The 17,226-nt window shown below is 38.4% G+C and overlaps 1 protein-coding gene across 1 annotated transcript in view; it reads right to left on the bottom strand.

Moving 5' to 3' along the window:
• Window positions 1-1,515: 1,515 nt before the first annotated feature.
• The window catches only part of LOC121390713, a 40,628-nt gene continuing 24,917 nt past the window's right edge, over window positions 1,516-17,226 (bottom strand). Inside the window, exon 3 of the mRNA XM_041522611.1 lies at window positions 1,516-1,899. Coding sequence (XP_041378545.1) covers window positions 1,805-1,899 — 95 coding nt within the window. The 3' untranslated portion in view covers window positions 1,516-1,804. The remainder of the gene's footprint in view (window positions 1,900-17,226) is intronic.

The following is a 17,226-nucleotide window of genomic DNA, read 5'->3' on the forward strand; positions in this document are numbered from 1 at the left end:
CTTGAGGTGCGTGGTCCGAAGGTTCGAACCCTTATCATGACCGATTCATATCACCGCTTTTGTTACACCGGTTGTGGAGCACTGACTGGAACGAGAAATAGTCCAATGGGCCCACCGACGGGAATCGATTCTAGATCGATCGCGAAGTTCATTTTATATTTAATTTACATGTAGTCTGAACGACAAGACCGTTTTTCGTAACTAATTTCGTATCTCTGCACAACGCAGAATCGAAAGGGCATTTTGTCGAAGTCAAGATTACCTTCATGAATCATTATCAGGTAAAAATCTAGCGGGTTTATAATTACCAAATGTTTAACATCCAATAGCCGATGATTAATTAATCAATGTGCTCTAGTGGTGTCGTTAAAACAAAAGAAACTTTAACGTTATCAGGTGTTTTGTCTATAAGAGGACTGCCACTTCCCAAGAGATCCTTTATACAAGGTTACCCCTGCGCGTGCTGTAACCTCGCCGTGGTGCAGGAGTGTAACATTCTCTTTGAGAATGGCCAAATCCCCTTGTTTTCTTCGAGATACAATTGAAATTTTGAGTAAAAATCAGTATCTATCTGTGATATTTGTATTTTTTCACAGTTCTTTACACTGTTTTTATTTAAATCTTGAATTTTTATATTGATGTTGATCATCACTTTATTTGTTTGCATTACCAGTTTGACACCCAATAGCCTTCATGTGCCGCTTGTAAGAGGGTTGTCACTTATAAGTCTGGTTTAATACACCCTCCAAAACAACAACAAAACGCCCAAACAACAACAATATATATTTGTGTCGTGGTTAAGCCATCGGACATAAAGCTGGTAGGTACAGGCTTCGCAGCCGGGTACAGGCTCCCACCCAGAGCGAGTTTTAACGACCACAACACCCTCTTCTCTATCACTGACCACTAACCCTCTGTCCTGGACAGACCGGTTAGAACCATAATTGGAGATATTATAAACACGAACATAAATTGAAGAAAGAAATATATATCCGTCATGAATCGCTGTCAAAACAGTGATGCCGTTAGTTGTTTGCCCGGTGTTGAAACATCACTTTCATTTCCAGGGCCGTGCGGAATAAACGTCCGCTAAACTGGTTTATGCGCTTCACGTTAAACCAAATGGCAACATCGGGAACCAATTAAATAGTTCGCGAACATTAGCTGGCTGAACTTAGGAACTGCTATGCCATCACGAACCTCCCCTAGAAACTTCGCTCACCACAATCAAGACCCCTGTGCATAATTTCCTGTACCAGCGTCAACATATATACATACAGACAAACCCACACCCATCTACACAATGAATCCCATTGGCTCGAGAAAGTGTCCGAGCCTTCGGGTAGTTCGACCTGTAATAACGTGTAACTGTAACTTCGTTTTTGTTCGAGTGTTGCGGTGTATACGACCCTTCCGAGATTCTAGTGTGTGTGTGAGCGCGTAATATATAATGTAATATATATGTAAATACCAACATCCAGTCAATAAATGCGTCAATGAAATCAGACTGTTTATTCTTACGTACATAACATGGCAACAATACGTTTGTGTATAGAAAAAAGGGGGCGCCACTCCGCTCCCCTATAATTATTTATTTTTCCTTTCAAAACGAGTCTATGTAATATGTATACGTAACTGACGCACAAATCAAGTTAAAGAAGCAACTTTTCACGAAAAGATATTTTATTTCTTCTGCGGTAGTCAATGTCTACATATTATATTTCACACACACATAGAGCGATATTCCAAATCTGATTCAATGATTGTCATGTCGGATAATGTATTAACATTCACGATAAGTTTTTCACTTTTGGTTTCGAAATTCTGACGTCATCCGTTTTTTGGACACTAGCCAAGGAGCTGCTGGACATACCTTCCACAGGCAGAGGGACATCCCACCTGGAAAATATAATAAACAAAATCGTCAAACATCCCACCTGGAAAACACAATACACACAATCGTCAGACATCCCACCTGGAAAACACAATACACACAATCGTCAGACATCCCACCTGGAAAACACAATATACACAATCGGACATCCCACCTGGAAAACACAATACACACATTTGTGAGACATATATTTCTAAAATATTTACTTAACCTCTTGCCCGCCCTAGGCAGGTTGTATTTTCTCTTTAAGTGACAGACCCTATAGTTTTTAAACACTGCGGCGTATTTTCTACTATATATTAGAGCCGATTTTGACCACTGGAATCGGACATTACTTATATTTTCAATATAATTAAAATTAGCTCCACTATTACATGTAGATCTAACACCAGCCAGTTGGAGCTCATGTCCACCAATCAAAACCTTACTTGTAGAATCCTGCCAGTGATTTAAAACTAACAACACTGCGTAGTCCCCAGTGTCCAGGTAACATTTCGTCTGTAAATAATAATTTAAATATTGACAAATCACACTTCGCCTTTTATAACGTTATTTGGGAGCATACAAATTCTAAAAATATAGGGCGAGTCTAGTTTAGTGGCCGCATTACAGCGAACCATACCAGTACGTACGGGGTGGGTTATCAGTGTTCAATTTTACATTAAACATTATTTATATATTTATTTATAAAAAAAACCTAAATCAGTGTTCAGTTTTACATTACAAATTATTTATTTTATAAAATAAAACATGTTTTAAGGCATTCGTAATTCGTATACCCTCAGAATAATTCGGAATGTTTTCAAATTATTTTTAAATCACTGGCAGGATTCTGCAAGTAAGGTTTTGATTGGTGGACATGAGCTCCAACTGGCTGGTGTTAGATCCACATGTAATAGTGGAGCTAATTTTAATTAGATTGTTAGATTTTATTATTTAGATTATCTATTTCCGTATGCAACCAAAGTGTTTCTGCTCATCCTGGGGATTTTCTTTCTTTTTTATTATTTTTTATTTTTGTGCTTATATCCAATTAAGGTTCAAGCACGTTGTCCTCGGCTATCTGGTATGTCTTTCCAGGACAGTGAGTCAGTGGTTAGTTGTCAGAGGTTATTGAGAGAGAAGTTGGTTTAGTTGCCTTACACCTACCCATTGGGTCGTTAAAACTCGCTCTGTGTGAGAGCCGGTATCGGGCTGCGAACCTTGTATCTACCAGTCTTATGGCCGTTGGCTGAACTACGACACCATCGAGGCCGGTCTGGGGTTTTTAAATACCACGAAATGCATTTAATTATAATTTTATGTCTAGTGGGTATGCTTTGTGGGTTGCAAGTACGTGTACAAATTTCCCCCACCCCCACCCCCACCACTCACCCCCACAAGTGATTCAATCTGTAACAACCCTAACCTAGATTGCACATCAGTATCGCAGTGAACAGGCAACAAAGATTGACCTGTACTCGGAGAAAACAAAACTGTATTATATAATAGTTAATGCCTTTTACCTTTATATGACACCTAACAGCCGTTGTGTTTTTGTTTTTTTGCTGGGGACTCGTTAAACATTCATTCATTGTTAATATAATGTCTACATAAAAATACAATCGAGATTGATGATCTGTTAGTTACTGTTACTTTGTTAACGTGTCCATATCTAACAGAGGTCCAAGCATGTCTATCCCTCGCCCACGATGATCTAAACAAGTGAAAAGTACATATAATGGACATGCGCGCCACCACAAAGAACAACATCTCTCATTTACAGAGGTAGAGAAACGTTTTCTCGCTGAAGTGAAAATGCCATCTAAGTAGGTGATAATGCCATGTCGCTGCCCTCAGTGTAATTAACAACAGGGGAAGTTAAACGTTTGTTTTGTTTACAAGGGGCTGTGTTAAAGTTGTTTAATGACGAAACGTTGTAATTTATTAACGAGAGAGAGAGAAAGGGGTAAGTTAGAGAGAGAGAGAAAGAGAGAGAGAGAGAGAGAGAGAGAGAGAGAGAGAGAGAGAGAGAGAGAGAGAGAGAGAGAGAGAGAGAGAGAGAGAGAGTATTTAAACTCTGCGTGGGAGCCGGTACTGGGATACGAACCCAGTTCCTACCTGCCATGAGAGAGAGAGAGAGAGAGAGAGAGAGAGAGAGAGAGAGAGAGAGAGAGAGAGAGGTAAGATAGAAAGGGGTAAGAGAGAGAGAGAGAGAGAGAGAGAGAGAGAGAGAGAGAGAGAGAGAGAGAGAGAGAGGTAAGAGAAGAGAGGGTAAGATAGATAGATGAGAGAGAGAGAGAGAGAGAGAGAGAGAGAGAGAGAGAGAGAGAGAGAGAGAGAGAGAGAGAGAGAGAGAGAGAGAGGAGAGTGGGAGAGAGAGCCTAAAATGGTTGGGGTGGTGTCCAGTTATTAAGTTTGAAGTGGCATAGACACACACAGTGAGAGAGAGAGAGAGAGAGAGAGAGAGAGAGAGAGAGAGAGAGAGAGAGAGAGAGAGAGAGAGAGGGGGGGGGGGGGAGGGGTACCGACTACGATAGTACTATTAAATATGATGACTCAATCGTGTCTGGTTAAAGAGAGACATTTTATTTGTTTCATGGGCGAAGTCTCGTTCAGCACGACAACATAACAATTATGTCATCAACAATGCACGGGCGTAGGAAGGTGCCAAAACGTGGTGGGAGCCTCCACCCCCTATATATATATATATATATATATATATATATATAATATAATATATATATATATATATATATATATATATATAAAGCACCCCGCTTCCTACACCAGTGCAATGAATTAATGAATTAATAAATGTTTAACGATACCCCAGCACGAAAAATACATCGGCTATTGGGTGTCAAACTATGGTAAATGCAAAACATTAAATGATGAACCACATCAATATAAAAATTCAAGAATCAAATAAAACACAGTTTAAAGAATGTGCAAAAATACAAATATCACAAATAGATCAAATTAAAATTTAGAGTAAAAGTCAGTATTACATAGAAACTGTAAAATAAGTTCTGGATGGAATCGAAAGGATTCCATCACATTTCTCTGACCAAATATACCTTTTCAAGTTTCTTTCAAATATATATAATTTTGCACTCCAACAAAATGTGGCGCACCGTCAGAGTACACTGACAGTACACACACTGAGCTGCCAGTGCAGTGGTTTCCACAATCATAGTAACGTTGCGTGTAATAGTGCAACGCATACTGCTTTTCTTCGATCAGTGCCCAAGATCCAGACGTACATAACCTTTTTGTATTGTATACAGTTAAAGTTGTTTTGTTTGAGAACATAAACTAAGGTACATTCATTACTTATTGTCAAACATTTGATAATCCTTACACGTAACCTGCTATTCAGAAGACACCTCCTACATTTATGTTTTTTCATTTCAACTTATTTTCGTGCTTATATCCAATTAAGGTTCAATCACACTGTCTTGGGCACACACCTCAGTTATCTGGGTTGTCTGTCCAGGACAGTGGGTTAGCAGATAGTGATTAGTGAGAGAGAAGAGGGTGTAGCGATCTTACACCTACCCATTGAGTTGTTAAAACTCGCTCTGGGTGGAAGACGGTACCGAGTTGCGAACCCAGTACCTACCAGCCTTATGTCCGATAGCTTAACCACGACGACACCGAGGCCGGTCACATTTGCTACATCTTTCTAGTACAAACACTGATTATTTTATATGAGAAAATGTATTTCATTTGTATGTTACGTCATCAGAAAGGCGCTATTTGTCGGAAACATTTTACAGTGAGTGATTGTAAACTCAGGACTGTCACTTTAATTCTGTTCATGTTCTGTCTTTTATATTAAAGAAGTGTTTTATTTAACGACGCACTCAACACATTTTATTTACGGTTATATGGCGTCAGACATATGGTTCAGGACCACACATATTTTGAGAGGAAACCCGCTGTCGCCACTACATGGGCTACTCTTCCGATTGGCAGCAAGGGATCTTTTATTTGCGCTTCCCACAGGCAGGATAGCACAAACCATGGCCTTTATTGAACCAGTTATGGATCACTGGTCGGTGCAAGTGGTTTACACCTACCCACTGAGCCTTGCGGAACACTCACTCAGGGTTTGGAGTCGGTATCTGGATTAAAAATCCCATGCCTCGACTGGGATCCGAACCCAGTACCTACCAGCCTGTAGACCGATGGCCTAACCACGACGCCACCGAGGCCGGTGTCTGTCTTTTATATATGCACCTTTATAAAGGTCTAAAGATGCAGAGCTAGAACCGTGTGGGTGTTATGTTAATCATGTAAAAAAAAAAAATGGATTAAGAATATAACATGAGAAAATATTGTTCAATAAACATCTTGCTCAATCAAATTTAATCAGGTCATGGCGGGCAATCGGTTGTGTTCTTTCACGCGTCTGGAAGTATTAATAACCGAATTTGCAGTAATTGTATTACGTTACCGTCAATGACACACGGCTAGCGGTTAAGCAAATATAATCATTGTTTGTGTCATTTAATCACGTTAGATATGCCGGAGAGGCTGATCCCGACGTTATACTTGAGGACACAAGCATCACATACTAATGCTTGGCGCGCACACATACCAATTAATGTCGACTCGACTGTCGCGTCGGCAGTAGTCTTAAAATGTGAACCTGCACACACCAGCCGACAAGACAGTCTAATCTGGGCAAAACTGAAGATTAGACGTGACTGTCGCACATTTGCTCTGCACACACCGAACGATTAACGCCGACGCATCTGCCAAGTCTATGTTATCAGTAGGTGTGTGTCAAGCATTAATGTGTCTTTGTAGGGTGTAGCAGTTTTGTGAATCGATTGGAGTTTCATCATCGACCATCGCTCAAATAATCTGTTTGAAACCACTGATCAACTTTCGAGTACATAATCTATTAGAATTATATAAATACAAGAATGCTAAAGTTTGTTTTGTCTAACAACACCGCTAGAACACATTATTATGATTATTACCCATCGGATATTGGATGTCAAACATTTGGTATTTTGACATATAGTCTTGGAGAGAAACCTCGCTACATTTTTGAACATAAGAAGGATTTTAACTATACACCTATTGTATTCATCAAGAAAATTTAAACAAGTTTATGTTTAATATTTATTCAGTATCTGTTTTCTTTGCATAAAAACAAACCCAAACCCCAACATACTTACATCAATTCCATCATTAAAACTAAGAACAGTTACAGTTAACGTCGTTAAACATTCATTCATTCATTCATTTGACACAGTGAGGGGAGAAACCCGTTACATTTTTCCATTAGCAGCAAGGGATCTTTTATATGCACCATCCCACAGACAGAATAACACATACCACGGCCTTTGATATACCAGTCGTGGTGCACTGGCTGGAACGAGAAATAGCCCAATGGGCCCCAACGACGGGAATCGATCCTAGACCAACCGCGCATCAATCGTGCGCTTTACAACTGGGCTACGTCCCGTCCCCCATTCAAGATTACGTTAAAGGGACATGCCCTAGTTTTAACCTGTCAAAATTAACACCTAGTTTAGTTAATCTACAAGCCTGAAACACATTTGGATAAAGTTACAATTGAGTGAAACATGAGTCTGTGACTTTGAAATGGTGAAATACCCTCTGAAAACTTGACTAAAACTCGACCCATAACTGTTACTTCTCAGACGCACGTGCGTTTTTAAAAATATGAGAAATGTATTTTGTGATATTAAAAACACCAGGATGACCAAAGACACTTCGAATGTACGGAAATCGATAATCTAAACCATAAAATCTAAGTAGAGTATGATTTCAGTTATCAAAAACGGCTATAATAGTAAAAAATATACCTTAGTGTTTAAAAACTAGGGTATGTCCCTTTAAGTGAAATGAAAAGAAAGACTGAAGAATTGATTGAGCAAAATGTTCTATAAATAAAATAATAAAGTAATTATGGATTCGATATTTGACATATAAATGGTGATATTCTCTCCACTACTAAGAGTCAGTATTGAAGGATTTGTTACAAGTGTTCCGAAATGCAATGACGAGTGTTGGTGGCAGCCATGTTGAAACCCACCCAAAAAAAAAAAAAAAAAAAAAAAAACCCCAACAAAAACAACAACAACCAAACAACCACCACCAACAACAACAAAACAACAACATATGTTCGTTTCGTTTATACTTAGTATCGTGCTTACATCTTATTAAAGTTCAAGCACACTATCCTGGACACATACCTCAGATACCTGGACTACTTTTTCAGGGCCCCGTTTAACGTAGCGATCTTAGCGCTAAGATCACCGTAAGTGCATAACGACCTAATGCAGTTAAGATAATCTTAACGCTAAGATCGCTTCGTAAAACGGGCCCCATGACAGTGGTTTATAGCTCCAGCTCTACCCCTTATTAACATCAGTATCAATAAGGGGTAGGGCTGGAGGTGACTCGAGCGAACCAGTTTAGTGGTTAGTTTCGTAAGAGCGAAGTCGGTGCATTAGATTTACACCTACCCATCGAGTTGTCGAACTCGTTCAGGGTGGGACCCGGTACCGGGATGTAAATCCAATACCTACCCGCCTCAAGTCCGATGGCTTAACCACTAAATTACCAAGGTCGATTGTGTTGTCTCTGCCTTTATATTCAAAATAGTACATTGAATTACTGCACGTGTTCCCATGTTTTTCCAAGCCAAATGTCCGTCTTGTTGGTAATAGCAAATTCCACCCAATGAAAGAAAAATCCGCTTATTTTAGACCGCTGTAAAAGAGGAAATTTGGTTTATATCGGTTCAATACTGTTATAAAAGACACCATAAGGAAAATAATAGAATCTTAGGTCATATTAGTTAGCGGAACACAAGTAATCGTTTGAGGAAACAATTGTTTCCGGTTAAGCGCGTGATGTCTGAACCCATTTCCGGCATGCCCGAATGTTCGTACTGAAGGTAGCATTCTGCGCACACCTTTCTGCCATGGCGTGACGGTGCATTTGTTTATACGGAAAAAATTATGTTGTTGTGGAGTGTTTACTTAATATAAACTTAGAGAAAATGGCGGACACGTTTGGCATAACCAAACAAAAGGAGAGAAAAAAAACCGTTAATGAAATTATTGCTATTAATCAAATTATCCAAGATTAAAATATCGAGAACTGGTGTGTTTTTTGTTAGTTGCGTAGACTGGGAGGACTACGTTTAAGAACACATAGACTGAAAATTATATAATTTGTAATAATGACGGAGATTGTCGTTAACAGTACAATGACATTGTGTCCAATCAAAACAGGAGAATTATCGACTGTTAGGAGGAAGAATCTAATCGAGACTACAAATATTTGGGTTGAGTTCAGCCAGACAGAACTGCAACTAACGCTCGCTTGCCTACCCTGCGTTCAGTTAAAGTTTGTTTTGTTTAATATAGCACCATTCTTAAATACATTTCAGGCTATTTGGAATAAATATTTACAATTTGTTTTTAATGTACACATGTGAGTACATCGGGCCGTACTGATATGGGTACCAGCAAATTACTACATCAGATTTATTAAATATTTATTGCAATCGGAGAAAAAAAACCCATATCAAATTCATTTAACACAACATAAGAACAGTGTATCAGTTCTAGAAGGGAGGAAATGGTTTATTTAACGACGCACTCAACACATTTTATTTACGGTTATATGTCGTCGGACATATGGTTAAGGACCACACATATATTGAGAGAGGAAACCCGCTGTCGCCACTTCATAGGCTACTCTTTTTCGATTAGCAGCAAGGGATCTTTTATATGCACCATCCCATAGACAGGATAGCACATACCACGGTCTTTGATGTGCCAGTCGTGATACACTGGCTGGAGCGAGCAATAGCCCAATGGGCCAGTTGTAGAAGTGCAGATAACAGATTTCAAGTCAAACATGTTGCCGCATGTGCCTATTGTACTCAATAGAGTACACATTTAAATTCTTGACTGTTTAAATATAAGTTAAGTAATTCAAGTGAATTGTACTCACTTTTAGGATACTGGGCATATATAGAACTTCTCAATACGTATTCATTAGAAATATATTTGCAAATAGTGTCTGTAAAGATATGCAATGATTTGATTACATTGGGCAGGACTAGCGGTATTCAATGATGGGCTAGTGAATAAATACTACAGCCTTGCCCGACGGCTATTGAATTTGTTTTAGGCAGATGCTGCATCTAAGTCTATTTTGTAAATATGAATATCCTGTACCCCCAAAAACAAATTTGTTTATTGATTTTTAAGTTCTATCTCTCTCTTTAAATGACATATCCGATTATTCCTAATAGTAAAATTGTATGTACATAAAGTTGAGCTAGTGAATTTTTAATCATGGCTAGTAAATTTTTAAAATCACTGATCCCATGGCTAGTGGATTTATATAAATTTTTTAGAAGCCCTGATTGGTTATTAAAGGGTCAACGCCAGTAATAATTTAGTCATTCATATTTTGCCTTCCAGTTTTATTTCTAGTTTTGACATTTATATGTCAATGGAGTCATTAAAAGGAACTATCTTAAGTTTGTAGCAAATACAATCCACACAGGTTAATGACCCATAGTCCGTCCTATCCTTTTATAAAAATGTGTTGTTGTTTTTTTGTAAATAATTTCAGTTTGGTTAGAAGTAAAAAGAAAAGCAAAATTGTTTTGGAAATAACAAACATATACTATTTTTGCTGTGCAAATTACAATACACTCGGATCAGAAAGAAATAACTGGTAGTAAATTCCAAAGTATGAAAAAAGGCGTTCCCCGTGGGACGGACTATAGGTTATCTGTTTCATCCTGTAAAAGTAAGAATGGAGAAAATAATTTCTAGTTTCCGAATTATAGAAATGTGAACTGGCCTTTTTGCACTGTTGATAAATGTAGAAAATCAGATTACTACATTTTGATATCGTGGTTATTTAGCGAGGTTATTTGGCTACGGCATGAAAATTAATGCAGATACTCTATTCTGATGTGCTGGGAGCATAGAACCGAACCTCCTCGGTGGAACCATTGCTACTAATGAAAACATGTTGCGGGTTTTACTCTCTAAGACTATATATACAAATTATTAACATATGCTTGACATCCAATAGCCGATGATTAATAAATCAATGTGCTCTAGTGGTGTTAATACAAAAAATTGACGAACATCTTTTGTTTTGTACTCCATCAAATACACGCTGCAACTTAAAGAGACATTCCCGAGTTTGCTACATTGTAAAATGTTTCCGACTAATAAAATATGTCTACGATTAAACTTACATATTACATATATTTTCTGGTTTAGAATATCAGTGTCTGTATATTCAATGTGTTTCTGGTCGTCTTAATATTTGTAAGAAGCCCAAACTCGATTTTGTCTTCAAATAATTTCGTACGTACGAAAACATTATATTTTAGGAAATAAAATGAAATTTAACCTAGTACAAATATTAGAACGATCAGGAACACGTTTAATATACAGCCACTAATATTTTATGCAGAAAAATATATTTGATATGTAACTACCATCGTTAAAAAGTCTTTGATAGTCGATAACATCTTAAAAATTGCAGCAAACTCGAGAATGTCCCTTTAAATAAATATACTAAGCGACAATAATGTGATGTATTTGCCTTGTCCTGAACCAACCAAAGTGATTAAAGGGAAAAGAAGACATTTTGAAGTGGACCACGGTTTATTGTTGTCATCATTAAGAATGTTGTTAAATAAAACTAAATTAACGTACGTGTTTCGTTGTCGGTATAAAACCGTTCTAAATGCACCCTTTATTATCCAATACACACCGATAGGCGGTTGGAGGTTTACGGTCACATTTCTTGAATGGGGTAAATTAGGTATCCCATAAAGCATTGCATACATCAAGGAACGGAATTTCCGGCGTGAGTGTTTATAGGGAAATTCATCACGGTAAAAAACAAATGCGCCAAAATTCCTTCAAGAAACTGTGCACTACTTTTCTGTTTGACTTAGTCCTACAGGATATTCAAACTCCAATAGCACCAACATTACCTCATCTAGCTCAGTCGGTAGAGTGCTCACTTAAGGTTCTTGTGTCGTAGGATCGAACCCACTTGGTGGACCTATTCTTTGATACCCCCTCCCCCATCCCTATTAAACTGCCAGAATGTAGTATGATTCAAAAGATTACAACTGGGCTGCGTTCAATCAAACCAATTTACCATAGTTTGACACCCAATAGCCGATGTATTTTTCGTGCTTGGGTGTCGTTAAACATTCATTCATTCATTTATTCATTCTTTCAACCAAACCAAACCGTGCGGCAAAAAAAGTCCGCTAGACTTGGTTTATGCGCTTGACGATAAACCAAATGGCTACTTTGGGAACAAGTCAAATAGATAGCGAACGTTAGCGAAACGTTTGCTGGCTGAACTTGGGGCTGATCGCGACCGTTAGCTTTTACTCTTCTTTATAATAATAATAATATAATAATAATAATAATAATAATAATAATAATAATAATATAATAACAATAATAACAATAATAATAATAATATAATGATAATGATAATGACGATGTTGATGATGGTGATTATAATATATTTTTATTTCAGATCAGTGATCTATAGAATATATAGAATAATACATTCCCATATAAAACTGATGACATACTATACACAGTAGCTTGTGCCAGCAATCTACGCATACATATTTGATACGAGAAAAGCAATAACGCAAGTTTCAGCAGAAATCCCATGCCATGTTCTCAGAATGGAAGACTATTTTGTGTAGAACAATAAAACTTGGTAAGTATATGTTATAATGTGATGATAATGAAACATTATATATCTGAACATTTTGTCGTTTTGACAATATCTTGAAAATAAACAAAATTCTCTATTAAATATAACACGGATGACCCCAATTTAGATTGGCGTTTATCAGCATACATTCCTCCCACAGCAACGTAAATATTGAAAAGTAAATATTCAGAAATACAAAATAAAACTTCCCAATTTTTTTTTTTATATACAATATTTAATGTACATATTTATCGATTACCAAGGAACACAACACTTTGGGTTAATTCCCCTTTATCCTATGCTCAAGGGGAGACAAAAACTGCAGTGGTGACATTTGTACCTCCTCTTTGTGAGAACCCACTTGAGAGTTCCAATCCGACGCTTAAAGACACGGAGCCGTGGTTTGGCCCATCCGCCGCACGCCGTTTCGCAGGGCACGAAATAATAACGTTAATTACGGCACGTTTCGGGTCGCTGTCACCATAGGCTACAGGCACCGTGTTGGTCAACTGTATTGTTCCCAAAAGAAAGTCTTCCGTTTTCTCACGTTCACGAGCTGCACAAAATGCCATTTGTGTTGTCTTCGCCGAGTTATTGGAACACAAACTACAGAGGCCAATTTCAACATGATCTTTTGCATAGAACTCAGATGGCCCAAGGCGAAACGTAGGCCGTATATGTTGAATATGTGTGAAAATCAATCTCAATCTCTCCCTCTCCCTCTCCCTCTCTCTCTCTCTCTCTCTCTCTCTCTCTCTCTCTCTCTCTCTCTCTCTCTCTCTCTCTCTCTCTCTCTCTCTCTCTCTCTCTCTCTCTGTGTTTGTGTGTGTGTCTCTCTATGTGTGTGTAGGGATGTGTGTGTTTGCGTACATGCGTGCGTGTGTGTGTATGTGGAATTGAATAAAACTGTATTATGGGAACCTTTCGCACTGAATGAATGATTTGACTGTTGATTTTTATAAATTATTTCCTTTATTCAAAGTTACTTTCTTTCGTTTTCTCCCCCCCCCCCCCCCCCCCCATTTTATTTCACTGTCAACATTCCTTTTTCTCGTTCGAATTCCGTCTCATTTTATCCCCTATCGGGCAGCTCATCCTATCTTTTATACATATTCAAATCTTTATACAGCCGATGCTCCACATTTATATGAAACTCCAAGTCTAACCCTGTCCCCACTGTTGCAAGGGGCGGGACGTAGCTCAGTGGTAGAGCGCTCGCTTGATGCGCGATCGATCTAGGATCGATTCCCGTCGGTGGGCCCATTGGGCTATTTCTCGTTCCAGCCAGTGCTCCACAACTGGTGTAACATAGGCCGTGGTATCTACTATCCTGTTATTCATCAATTCAAATCGGCGTCGTGGTTAGGCCATCGGTCAACAGGCTGGTAGGTACTGAGTTCGGATCCCAGTCGAGGCATGGGAATTTTAATCCAGATACCGACTCCAAACCCTGAGTGAGTGCTCCGCAAGGCTCAATGGGTAGGTGTAAACCACTTGCACCGACCAGTGATCCATAACTGGTTCAACAAAGGCCATGGTTTGTGCTATCCTGTCTGTGGGAAGCGCAAATAAAAGATCCCTTGCTGCTAATCGGAAAGAGTAGCCCATTCAGTGGCGACAGCGAGTTTCCTCTCAAAGATCTGTGTGGTCCTTAATCATAAGTCTGACGCCATATAACCGTAAATAAAATGTGTTGAGTGCGTCGTTAAATAAAACATTTCTTTCTTTCTTTCATCAATTCAATGTCCATGATTATATATCAGCCACACCCACCATTGTTTTGCACGTGTGCATTTTGTATATAACTATGCTGTATTATTTACGTTATGTATTCAGCTGATAAAGTTGTACAATTCAAGACAAATATGGAACTTGAACTTGCAGGGCGTAAAACAAATGTGACATGACACAAGACGATGGTACCTGTCAAATTGTTCGCGAGCGCTCGGCCCCCTCAGTTTGTGTTATATATTATTAAAATATGATTTCAACGATGTTTAAATGACATGAAAACTATTCCAGAAAAAAAACATTTTAATAGGTAGATATTCCGCCCCCATGCCATTGACAAATGAACTTTTTTCTTTTCATGTTTACATTAAAGAGATTATCCTAAGTATTCGGATGCCGACTAAGCGAGACTTTTGAACGACATTATATCACATTAAATATAGTTTTCTAAATAAAATATTAGTAGTTGACTATGAAACGAGTTTCTGGTAGTGAAAGCATTTGCACTAGGTCAAACGTCATTTTATTTTCTCGTATATATGTATATTTTGTACGTGTGAAATTATTGGAATACCAAATTCTGTTTGGGCATATTTCTTCTACTCTCTCTCTCTCTCTCTCTCTCTCTCTCTCTCTCTCTCTCTCTCTCTCTCTCTCTCATATATAGCATTATGTACTTTCATTTACTCTAGATACTTGTTAAAATCCAGGTCCTTGTGAATATATCATTTTAATTAATCCTGCACATAAAGTAGTAACTACATTATGTGTGTTTAAATTGTGTATATAATTACTGTAACAACCTATGTCTTCTCCCTTTGCTTTGTTTACCACTTGTCAACAAGAAAATAGTCAAGAAAAGAAAAAGTTATAACCCCCCCCCCCCTCCCTCTCCAAACCTCTGTTTAAGCTATTTACAAATATTAAGACGACCAGAAACACGTTGGATATACAGACACTGATATTCTAAACAAAAAAACACATACTACTATGTAATATTAGTCGTTAAAAGATTTTGTTAGTCGGAAACATTTTACAATACAGCAAACTCATCTAGTCCCTTTTTTCAACGATGTTTGAATGACACACACAAAAACTATCCAAGAAAAAAAAAAAAGCCAATAATAGGTAGATATTCCGCACCCATGTGACTCATGTCCTTGCTTACATTAAAAATTGTTGTATCAAAAACAGACGAAAAAAACAAAGGGAAAAAAAAGAAAGAAAAAAGAAAGTAGACTAAAAAAAGCGAGGGAAATGAACAAAAGATGAAATAATTATTGGCTTATCGACACCGCAGCATGCTACAAATTACGGCTACATGAGTTCAAACATAAATATTAATACGAAACGTGGCCTAGTTTTAAATAACGGTAAAGAAGTTTGCCTTGTATAACGACACTACTACAGCACATTGATTTAACTAATCATCGGCTACTGGATGTCAAACGTTTGCCAATTCAGACGAAACCCGCTATATTTTTCCCATTCGCAGCCTTTTATATACCAACTGTGGGGCACTGGTTGGGACGGGAAAACTAATCAGAGAATGGGTCCATCGACTGGGGGGGGGGGGGGTCAGATCCTACGATCCAATTACCTCAGGCGATTACGCTACCTATTGAGTTAGATCTCGCCCCCAGAAAGTAAAAGAGAACCCCCTCTCGCCCCGGCTGCCGCCACATAGGCTACTTCTCTGAACAGCAGCTAGGGCTCTTGTATATGCGCGTTGCTATAGACAGGACATCACATACCATCACATTTGATGTACCATTAATGAAACACTGGCCTGTGACGTGGAAAGATACGATCGTCGATTCTTACAACCCATTGTATATTAGATTGGCATTCTATAATTGAGCACCCTCCCCCACAACACACCCCCGTTATAATTTCTTTCGCTCCCTGTCCCAGCTGCAATACTGTCATTATAACCAAACAATATCGGTTTCCCCATTATCATTAGCTTTGGTGTTAAACTTTTATTATTAATTTTGTTTTAACCACTGGAGAGGTTTTATGGTAATTGATACCATTACTATCGGTAACGCACGGGCTGGTTTTTCGCGAACCAAAAAAAAAAAAAAAAAAAAAAAAAAAAAAAAAAGATTTAAAAATAATAATAAAACAAACATTTTCAATGACGCAGAACTTAGCTAGATCATTCAGGCAGGAGCACTGGGATCGAATCTCTGCAACTGGCTGCAACTCACATTTACACTGCCTGGCACAAGAGTTACATGTATGTGTATAGTCCGTCCCACTTAGATCGCATTTGTTTCACACTGTAATTTACTACAAGTTATTTATTTCCGAGCTGACTGATTTGTAAATTGTACACATAAATTGTGTTTCTTTGTTATTTCCAAAACACTTTAAATATTCATCTTACGTCAAACCAAACTGAAATTATTTACACCCCCCCCCCCCCCCAACATTTTAATAGAATGATGGGATAGACTATAAGTTATATGCATAGACCAGTGATCCATTATTGGTACAAGTACATTTAGAAGCGGCATCTATCTCAGTCGGTAGAGCGTTCGACTGAAGAGCTTTGGTTGAAGGATCGAGTCCCCTCGGTGGACCCAGAGCCGGTTTAAGGATCTGCGGGGCCTGTAGCACAAATAACAGCGGGACCCCCTTCCCGGGATATATATTTTGCAACCCCCTCGGGCATGAATATAAACAACCTGTAACAGTCCCCCCCCCCCCCCCCCCCCACACACACACACACACATACACCATCTAAAGAGAACACATAAATTACTGGCATAAAGGTTTCCATTCTTCCCAGGATATATATTTTGGGTGGGGGGAAATGACCTGAAGGAAAT

The sequence above is a fragment of the Gigantopelta aegis genome, chromosome 15 (genome assembly GCF_016097555.1).
Source record: "Gigantopelta aegis isolate Gae_Host chromosome 15, Gae_host_genome, whole genome shotgun sequence".
NCBI lineage: Eukaryota > Metazoa > Mollusca > Gastropoda > Neomphalida > Peltospiridae > Gigantopelta > Gigantopelta aegis.